The 10,800-nt window shown below is 36.0% G+C and overlaps 1 protein-coding gene across 1 annotated transcript; it reads right to left on the bottom strand.

Moving 5' to 3' along the window:
• Positions 1–1,358: 1,358 nt before the first annotated feature.
• On the bottom strand, positions 1,359–8,665 carry LOC106475882 (the record flags this gene model as incomplete). Its single annotated transcript, XM_022379897.1, has 3 exons — positions 1,359–2,269; positions 6,426–6,588; positions 8,576–8,665. Coding segments are annotated over 3 exons (1,164 nt in total), but the record flags the coding sequence as incomplete, so codon positions are not given.
• Positions 8,666–10,800: the final 2,135 nt, after the last annotated feature.

The following is a 10,800-nucleotide window of genomic DNA, read 5'->3' as shown; positions in this document are numbered from 1 at the left end:
TGTTATCTGCCTCTAATGATAAGCAAATAATGTTGTAAACATAAAGGAAAGTATATTTTTTAAATCGTCATTTCCATGCAATTCTCAGGCTGACGGATCATCAGATGGTTACGCCCTCCCTTTGGCCATAAGATGATATCAATAATGGACCGCTGCATTAATGGATAGGTAGGACTTCTTGGGATGTGATAAATAATGACGGATGATATACATATGCTAACATGTTATTAAGCAACAGATATTTAAAAATAAACAGTTCATTCTTTATTAAAATAAATACGACCACAATCTTCAAATAAATAAAACTTTTAACATACCTGACGTTTCAATTTACGCCTTTTATGAAGGCTCAGACTTATACAAGGTGTAAGTCGAAACGTCATGGACGATAACAGTTTAATGTATCTGGAGTTTATGGATATATTTAGTTCAAGAATGATTTCTAGTCCTTAGTATGCACTTAGACATCTGAATTTAAGTAATAGTTCGTCATTTATTGATCTATTTTTTAATCATTATTATTAACAGATAATCTGATTCCCAGTGGATCAGCAGTAAGCTTGAGGTATTATAATGGTAAGATTTGGAGTTCGATTCCTTCTTGAGTAAAGCGCAGATAGTCCAAACTAGTAATTTAATGGGGAAAAAAAAGAAAGTAATAATATAATGTGTAAAAGTCTACACTTAAAGTCAACCATTGTGAAGACTCCTAGTAGTCAGTCTTTTTCAGAAGAGATACCTCCTAATTCTGCGTGTTTAAACATACGCTGTGAAAGTTCATCTTTTGACTGTTCATCAATATTTTTCTTGAATATTCATATCCCAGCTCTTGGTAATACAATGATTTGGATCCCCCCCCCATGCTGTTACAGTTCAGTACAATATAAGTGCTTCCTAATCTTGGTTTTGAAAATAATGAAATTCCAGATCAACATACAATACTGTACACGAAAAAAAAAAGGGTGAACACTAGAGTTAATATTTAAAATATATTATTTCTGAGACTTTTAACGTAAGAAAGCGTCCTGATTATTTTAGGTCCACGAGGTTATTATTTCCACTTCTATACAACCAATGAGTTTGAGCCATCGATCTAATGTGCTTAAGTTCAAAATTCTCCGTTTTTTACTACACTTAAATTCAAAACAAAAAATGACAACGTAATAAATATATTTTTTTATTTTCGTGGTACATTTTTTATACACAGTGTTTAGAGAAAGGAATAACAGGAGTAATTCTGCGTTTTGAGCTAAACCAGTAATACTAAAAAAATAAGACAAGGAAGGAAAGCTTAGAATTATCAGTCATGTAACAAAAGTAAGATTTTAAAATAATGTATAGCAAACAATAACCACAGCTTACTCGTTTTTCCACAAAGTAGTGGAGGGAAGGTCTAGCTTGTTGATTTTGGACGCTGCCAGGCCAAGGGAGGAAGACTGAAGAATGCCAGGAGCTCTCAGGCCAAGAGGGGAACCTTGGACAATACCGGGAGCTCTAAGGCCAAGAGGGGAACCTTGGACAATACCGGGAGCTCTCAGGCCAAGAGAGGAACCTTGGACAATGGCAGGAGCTCCCAAACCAAGAGAAGAAAGCTGAAGAATTCCAGGAGCTCTCAGGCCAAGAGAGGAACCTTGGACAACACCAGGAGCTCTTAGGCCAAGAGAGGAACCTTGGACAATACCAGGAGCTTTCAGGCCAAGAGTTGAAGCTCGGACAACACCAGGAGCTCCCAGACCAAGAGATGAAGCCTGGACAACACCAGGAGCTCTTAGGCCAAGAGAAGAACCTTGGACAATACCAGGAGCTTTCAGGCCAAGAGATGAAGCTTGGACAACACCAGGAGCTCTCAGGCCAAGAGATGAAGCTTGGACAACACCAGGAGCTCTTAGGCCAAGAGAGGAACCTTGGACAATACCAGGAGCTCTTAGGCCAAGAGATGAAGCTTGGACAACACCAGGAGCTCTCAGGCCAAGAGGTGCAGCTTGTACAACACCAGGAGCTCTCAGGCCAAGAGGTGCAGACTGAAGAATGCTAGGGGCCGTCTTAACAATTCTAGGACTGACCACTCCCAGTCTTGGGCGACCTAACAGGGTTGGAGCTACTCTCTTATTGAGAACAGGACGAGCAATCAACCTGCGAGCAGCAGGGATCAAAGTCTTGGTAAGGGTCGGCTGTACTCCTGCAGGAGCTTCTTGGGCAACGATCTCCACATCAGCTGGGTTCTGGTTGTCGGTTCCAGGTTCGTTCGTCTGAATCCAGGCACGGAAGCCTCCTTCATCAGCCAAATAGTTCACCTGACGACTGATGCCTAAAGGGTCAGTGTAGCCATATGACCCTTGAACTCTGCCTGCCCCGTCTCCAGTTTCCTGGCGGGTCTGGGTCGTTCCATCTTCGCCAACAGTCTGGTAACCAGTGTCGTAAGGAGTTGGGATGTTGATATCCTGCAATAATCATTTAATTTTTTTTAAACTTGAATATTTTACCCAGAATACATAGCGTATTGTTCTTCTTAAACAGTAAATTTTGTTTCACTAATGAGAAAATAGATACACAGATGGACTGAAGTAACGATGGTTGCAGCTTAGCTAAAATTTGGAAATTATCAAAAACAAACTTTTGTAGAAACTGCAGTGGTTTTTATCGTTTTAATAGCATGTCAACAAACTTAATAACATATAAATTTCTTAATAAAAAATTAGTTTTATTTTATAGGTCCTAATTAAAAGAAAGAGGTAGTAAAAATTGTTGGACTGAATTGTAGATCACCTATACAAGATATATATTCTTTTATGAGAATAAGCATCTTATGCATCGTAATCCCTTACAGATAGTGGAACTCTCCTAATTATACGAAACATAACATACCAGATTTTTCCCATAAGTTGAAACAGGAACAGGTAAAATAAGGTTGCCAGCCAAAGAACTAGCGATCACAGTAAAAATTAGCGTCACCTATAAATAATAAAGACAATTGTTAATAAAAATCTATTGAAATATATTTCTTATATGGAAGATAATAATACTTAAAAATGGGGCTGAAAAAATTAATTGCTGTTTTATGAAATAATATAAGTGCATATATATTTTTGTTTAATAACTTTCGCAAGAAAAATAAAAATTTCTCATTTGTTTCAAAGAATCAGCGGTGGGAACTTAAATTATCGCCACCTATAAATAATGAAAACAATTATAAATTTTAATTATACAAAACAATATAGCAAACAAGCTAATAATAACTTTAAAATTATGTAAATATTTTTGTCGTGACGTAGGTTTTTTACATAAATATTTGTTTCTGGTTTATTTTCAGCTTTGACTATGTTTATTCCAATTTTACGCAGGTTTTTCAAGTTAATATATATATATATACATCAGTTTATTATGTATTATTTCAACTTATTCTCAAACTATCATTTCTTTCCTTCTTAAATTTTGACAACTTACCCTAAACATGGCTGCTGCAGTGGATATTGAAGAGGAAGAGTGTGCAAGGTTGATTTCCCCAGACGTCTGAGTGTAACGGTAAGTAAAATCTTGGAAGCCTTTATATATATATGCGCAAATCCTTTCTTTCTGTAACATATGATACTTCAAGGGACCACCGCTTGTCCCCGCCCTAGTCAACAGTAATTAATATAAACGTGTTGTGTTTTTTCGTTGTTTCGTGGTGATGCAATCACCTCTGTTTAGAAGTAGGCTTAGTTTTAATCTCTTTACTTTTAACGTTTTATTTCAAATTGAGTTACGTCATTCCCTGTATTAGTGTCACAGAAGACAAGCTCAACCTAACTTTCTTCCAGTTCTTGTATTGCATCAGAATATCAGTAAATTTGGTTACAATCTTACTTTACGTACACGTTAACACTGAAAGATCAGTGCTGGACTTTTAACGAAAAACGAGCAGCTGCTTAGGGCTTCACCCTTTAGTGACCACCTTGTATTGACCAAGTGACCAAGCAATATTTTTATTATATTTGCCATTGCAATAATTCAATCTTTGAAATATCAGTTAGGCTCCAAATATGAGCCTTTATTTTAATAATACTTTGCCATAACTTCCCTTTGCTGCTTATACTCTTCGTGTTCCCCAAGAAACAATCCTCTCGTTACTTTTGTTTCTCTAGTTTTGTAGATTTTTAAAGAATTTAAAAACAGCCTCCGTTAATGTACCACAATGATTCGGATATAAAAATTAACCTTTCAAGCTAGCAGGATTTAAAAGACAGCAGAAAACACTGGAAATATATTTAAATGCATCAGTCTTAACCAACCCATTTCCAACAAGAAGAATACATAATAAAATTTCAACTATGCTTTGGCTGTGTTAGGCCAACACCTGTAAACGATTTATTTATATCTATAAATGGTTGTTTACAAAATGTACTTATTTCAATTTTCATTGCTGTTTTTTTTTTTGTTTCGATACTATAAAACTTTAGAAATTCAAATTCCCTGCTGATATATACTCTATAACCCACATAGTGATTTATACAAAAATGATATGATTATTCAAAGTTACAAATAAAAAATATCATGTTAGTGTCATAACTTATTTGTTACATCCAGGTATCAGAAAACAGTACTTTTAATTTCATAAAGTAACGAATCCCTCCCTGCTGGTTAAAATTCGAGGTTCAATATCCGTGATGGCCACAGCGCCGATAACCTATTATGTAACGTTACGCTTAAAACAAACAAGTGATATATTAACTAGATGTTAAATTTGACAGTTTGTTTTAATACTGTGCCTCCTCTGTGGCTCAGCGAAAGGTCTGAGGACATTTAACGTTAAAATTCGGGTTCCGATACTCGCGGTGGGCAAAGAAAAGAAAGTCGGCTATGTCACTTTGTGCTTAAGAAGAACTCAAAGCTGATAAACAATGTGTAAAGTTTACTGTCTTTCTTTATCGTTATTTTGTTTTCACTGTTGCTCGTTTCTTACATTCCAACACCTTATTAAACGGTACACGTGCAATTATTTTATAAACAACTACAAACTTAGTTTATTATCCATAAAACGGTAAAAAAAACTCTAAATTTCTTGTGACTTCATGGTTCTACCTGTATGAAACTGAACTTAATATTTTATCTCTAGTCTGACCTCTTTTTTTTCTTTTCACCAAACTACATAATGAAACACTCCAACAAAACGACCTACAGACAGGCCTAACAGTAACGTGTTGCATCATTACGTAGATGATATATAAAGTAGAACAAGCCACGTTCGAGATCCAGTTACGTTATTTACTCTGTCTAATCAAACAGCTACTAAAAACCAGCCTTGTTTTATCGTTCGGGTGACTGATCTCTCTTTTTGTCGATTACGTTTTACTGCAGAATGTATTTGAATACATTCAGTAGGCTTAGGAAGCTAAATATCGGCTTTCGACAGCCATGGTGGACAGAGCACTGATAGTTCGTGAACTTTGTGATTAACAACAACCATAGTTTCATATTACTTTTATTTCATTGAAGATGACTACATTATTAATATTTAGAAAAAATTTTTAAACTTACGAAATTGTACTTCATAAATACTGCAGCCTAGGAGTTGAAAGCTCCCACCAAATGAACGTTTGAACAAGGCTTAGAAACGTCCGTACATTTTATTTTATTTAATTATATAACTTTAACACAGTAGGTTATAGCAATACTATTTAGCAACAGTAGTTAGTTCTTTTTTTCCCGCAGGGGTGATATCAAACAATTATTCTAACAAAAAAAAGTTATTTTTATTTTATCATCATTATTTTTTTTTTGTTAAAAGAAAATTTCAATCATCATACCCAAATTTCTGGACTCAAAAATTTATTTACAAACTAAAATTGAATAATCGCTCCTTTAGGATATACACAACATTAAGAAAAATAGTCTTAAGACAATCGTGTAAAATTCACTTAGGAACCAGCTATGAAGAACTGTATTGTAGAAGCAAAGGTTTTATTTATAAACCTTTCTAAGACAGTTTCTTTTATTATTTTTAACTGTGTAATATTGTCAACCCTCATGTTTAATATTAGAGATTATTTATCGCACTAGATGGCGATGAGGTGTTATACTTATTGGTAATTAAGAAATAAATATTACAACGTCAGAAATAGTAAACTTGATACATATGAAAAATAAACAGAATTAAATCATAATATATAGGAGACTTTTGTGTAAAAACGCTGGTAAACTAGTATTTAACATCCAGTATTCCAACTGTAAACCGATCTACGTAGTTTCTGGATGTACGTTAGGAGTCACGCAGATTCTATCACGTGGTATGTGATATATTCGTTAGTGTCCATATCCACTAGCCGGTGCGTGAACGATAGCTAGGGATCCGCCGTATCCTGATCCGTCTGGTCCGTTATAATAAGCGTCAGCCGCATCTTGATTCGACGTTCCGGGTTCGTTGGTACGAATATTAGCTCGGAAACCATGGCCATCAGCAACGTAATCAACCACCCGGACTCGACCGTCGATGTCTGATAGACCGTAGGACCCCACCGTTTTTCCGTAACCATCACCCGATTCTGTCCTGTGATTGGTAGCGCCGTAAGGGTCGGCAATATTATATCCAAAGTTATAGTTGCCGTATCCCTAAGGGAGCATATAATCAGTTTTAATAAATCTAACCATTGCTATTCTTCTGACATGATAATGTAAACAAATTATAAAATGACATGGATTTAAGTCGAGTGTGTTACAGAGCGATTAACAGGCATTAGAAGAAATAGAAGAAATTTCAAAACGACCCCCTCCCAGCCTCTGACCCAATTTGAAGGATTTCTGATCAGCATAACCAATAGAAAAGTAGCAGCGCTCTTTCTGATCTTAATGTTAAACGCTGTCACTTCTTATCAGTTGCACTGACATCATTATCAAAGTCTTACTTGATTGGTTCCTTAGGAACTTACAGACTTGCTACCAAGTTTTGGTCAATCTTCAGATAAAAACCTGAAACACTGTCAAATAGATACGTGTGAAAAACACCACAACCGTTCATCAGGTTCGAAGGAGGGATAAAATAAAATGGATGTTTCTACGGGTTTAGGAAAATAAAGATAACTCATGAGCTGAAGAAAATATAACTTAGCAGACTAGTCCTAAATATTCCTGCAAGTTGGCGAATTACAGGGACTTACCATACTGGGTTTGATGTTCCAGCACGTTGGGAAATATAAGAGTTCAGTAATTTGGTTCATAACGTTTTCACGATTGAGGGAAATAAATAAACAATGGTTCATAACGTTCTCACGAGTCAGGGAAATACATAAACTATGGTTTATAACGTTTTCACGATTGAGGGAAATAAATAAACAATGGTTCATAACGTTCTCACGAGTCAGGGAAATACATAAACAATGGTTCATAACGTTCTCACAAGTCAGGGAAATACATGAACAATGGTTCATAACGTTCTCACGAGTCAGGGAAATACATAAACAATGGTTCATAACGTTCTCACGAGTCAGGGAAATACATAAACAATGGTTTATAACGTTTTCACGATTGAGGGAAATAAATAAACAATGGTTCATAACGTTCTCACGAGTCAGGGAAATACATAAACAATGGTTCATAACGTTCTCACGAGTCAGGGAAATAAATAAGATTAATATATTTATTCTCAATTTTTGGGGAAATAATGGAGCTTATCATATTCGTTCTAAATGATACCATTCCCTGGATGGACAGTGGTAAGTTTACAAACTGAGAATGCTAAAATTCGATTCCTCAAGGTGGACACAGCAAATAGCCCAAAGGGATTTTGCTCTAAACCAAACGCCCCCCCCCCCAGTGGCACAGCGGCATGTCTGCGGACTTATAACGCTAGAAACCGGGTTTCGATACCCGTGGTGGGCAGAGCACAGATAGCCCATTGTGTAGCTTTGTCCTTGATTACAAACAAACAAACTAAACCAAACAAGCTAAATAATCCCGAAGAAGACAGAATACAACTCTTACTCATAAATCGTTGTTTGCCTACCTATTATTATTATTATATTAGCATAACGCGCTTCCTTAATTAAGTAATTAAATAATCATATTGGTTCTAAACGTTCCAGAAATTTGTGGTATAAAGTATCTTAATAAGTTGTTTTTGAATATTCCTGGAGTTGGGGAAATAAAGGAACTTATCTGATTGGCTTACAACATTCTCGTGAGTTAGTAAAATATTGGTGTTTGTATTTTATGGCAATGCCACTGAAGCTACCTGCCGCCGTCCCTAATTTGTACTAACCAAAGGGAAAACAGCAGCACCCTACCACCCATGCTAAGGGATGGACTGTCACTCTTATAACGCACACACACATCTCAAAGCGTGAGTAATATTTTAGGATATCGTACGGGTTACAACCTGGCTCTGAAATCCAAAGCTCTGCCACAATACAAATTTAAAAGATAGCTTCGAACGATACTCTGTAAAATCACTAACACCGATAGTTTTCGGGAGATTTCCCCCTTAAAATACTTCTAGTGAAAAGAAAAAATGGCTATAACAATAAACAATACATTCTACTTTATTAATATTGTTGAAAAACTTAGGTTACAGCTGTGTAAAAACTCGTCGTTCGTAACTTACATCCTGCTGACGATGGCTGGTGCTTTGGCCTACTCCGCCGCCATATCCACCAGCGGATGTTAGCCCTAGAGCTGCACAAATAACAATGACCTGGGGGATGACAAAGAGAATAACTTTACGTGATATTTATCACAAATTTTATGTCTGTTACTTTCGGTCTTTAAAACCACAGCTTTTAAAATATCATAATTGGATAATTAACGTTTCCAAAAATATTACAATTTTCATCACTGACAACTTTTGGTATTAAACGATAGGACTCTTCAGGAGTATCTTGCGAAACATGCAAGAGATAGTTTTGAAATAAACAAGTTAGAAGGAAAATGGAAAAACAACAAAAATAAATAAAATCACGACCTATATCTCCAGAATGTAACTTTGTTAGCTCAATATTGAGCTAATAAAGTTTTATAGTTATAGATCGTGATTTTATTTCTGCTTATAGAAATGTCTCACAATAAACTCCAGTTTGCGTTAAACAAAGTTAAGAGCAATAAGAAACAAAAAATGTGTGGAGTTTGTGTGATTTTTATTACGTTAAATATTCTTAAAACAAAAAGACTCCACCAGGTGCGTGAGCCAATTAATGCTTTCAAATATTTATTTGCTTACAATTTCGAAGTTAGTAATTAATAGTAACGCAAAAAAAAAAAAACGCGTTCTTTCGCAAAAAACGCGTTCTTTGAGTTTAAAACACAGTCTCAATCTTCACCTTTATACTAGATATTAAAAATCCCCACTTCTAGTACTATTCTACGAGACATTACCTTAACAAACATCGCAGAAGAAGCTGGGTGTTCAGAAAAAAAAACAGTTCGGTCTATGGATTCCAAACCTCGCTCATCTCAGTATTTATAGCTACTTGCACGTATGTGAAATAAATAGACCGTTTTGTTGTAATGTAAATCAGATCATTCCTATCCCGTAAAGGTAATGACAGGAAACTTTATTTCTAGATGACCCCACCCAAAAGAAAACGGGTGTCTGAGATAGCTACGTACCTTCGTCAGGAAGCTATAAATATAAAAGATTATCCAAAGTTTTCACATTGATTCGCTTCGTTGAATCCAATGTCATTATAAGCTTTAGGTTACTATATCGAATCGATTTTCGCTCTCATTCTCAACCTAATTCCTTCTTTTTTTTTGGGATAGTAACATCACGTGCAGTAGCTCGTGTCCGACGTCTCTACTTCTAGTGTGAGATTATAGAGAAAACGTATACTTGCGGGAAAAAAAAATGGTGTATTAAACATAGGAAAATGCTTCTCGCTAGGTGGGGGGTCCTTGTGCTTTGAGATTTCAATTTTTTGGTGACGTAAAAATAACTTGAGACTAATTTCAAAGAATTTTTACACGCTTCAGATTGTTTTTTTTAAATCGTTTACGATATTTGGAACAGAGACTACATAAAGACAAATTGTTATATAATTCTAATTCTAAAAACGGGAAAAACTAACGCGTATATTATAGAAACTGTGTCGTTCATTTCAATCCCACCCACCCCCAGTGGCGCAACGGTAAGTCTGCGGACTTACAACGCTAGAATCCGGGTTTCGATACCCGTGGTAGGCAGAGCACAGATAGCCCATTGTGTAGCTTTGTGCATGATTTCAATCAAATCCAAACTTTCTAAAACGTAGATTTTGTTTGTTCGTTTGTAGTTAAGCACAAAGCAACACAATGGGCTATCTGTGCTCTGCCCACCGCGGGTATCGAAACCCGGATTCTAGCGTTATGAGTCCGCAGACGTGCCGCTGTGCCACTGGGGGGGGGAGGCGAAAGTTTGGAACCACATTTTTTGGAAATAATAACGTAGAATTTAATTTTCGTGTAACTAGCTCCACACAGCAGTCAACTTAAATATATTTGAACTTATCACGTGTTTTAGGGTGGGTCAGCGGTAGGTTTAAGGATTTGGAACACTAAAATACGGGGTTCAATTCCGGCGTTGGGCAAACTGCAGATGGCCAGTTGTTTAAACTTTCCACTCAGAAAGCAGCAAACGCTTATTATGAACTTTAATGATTGTCATTTATGGACGTTCGAAATTAAAATTTGTGGTAGAAATTTAGGCTTAATATATTTCACGTCTCAAAGAAAGACAACCCGAGGTGCTCAGAAACTTGTGGTTTCCTTCACCCATGTGGGCGTTATATATATATATAATATCATTTAGTGTTGACTTTATCTATATATATATATATATCATGTAGTGTTGACATT

The sequence above is a fragment of the Limulus polyphemus genome, unplaced genomic scaffold (genome assembly GCF_000517525.1).
Source record: "Limulus polyphemus unplaced genomic scaffold, Limulus_polyphemus-2.1.2 Scaffold9355, whole genome shotgun sequence".
In the NCBI taxonomy this organism is placed as follows: Eukaryota; Metazoa; Arthropoda; class Merostomata; order Xiphosura; family Limulidae; genus Limulus; species Limulus polyphemus.
This window is presented reverse-complemented; position numbering and strand designations above follow the sequence as displayed.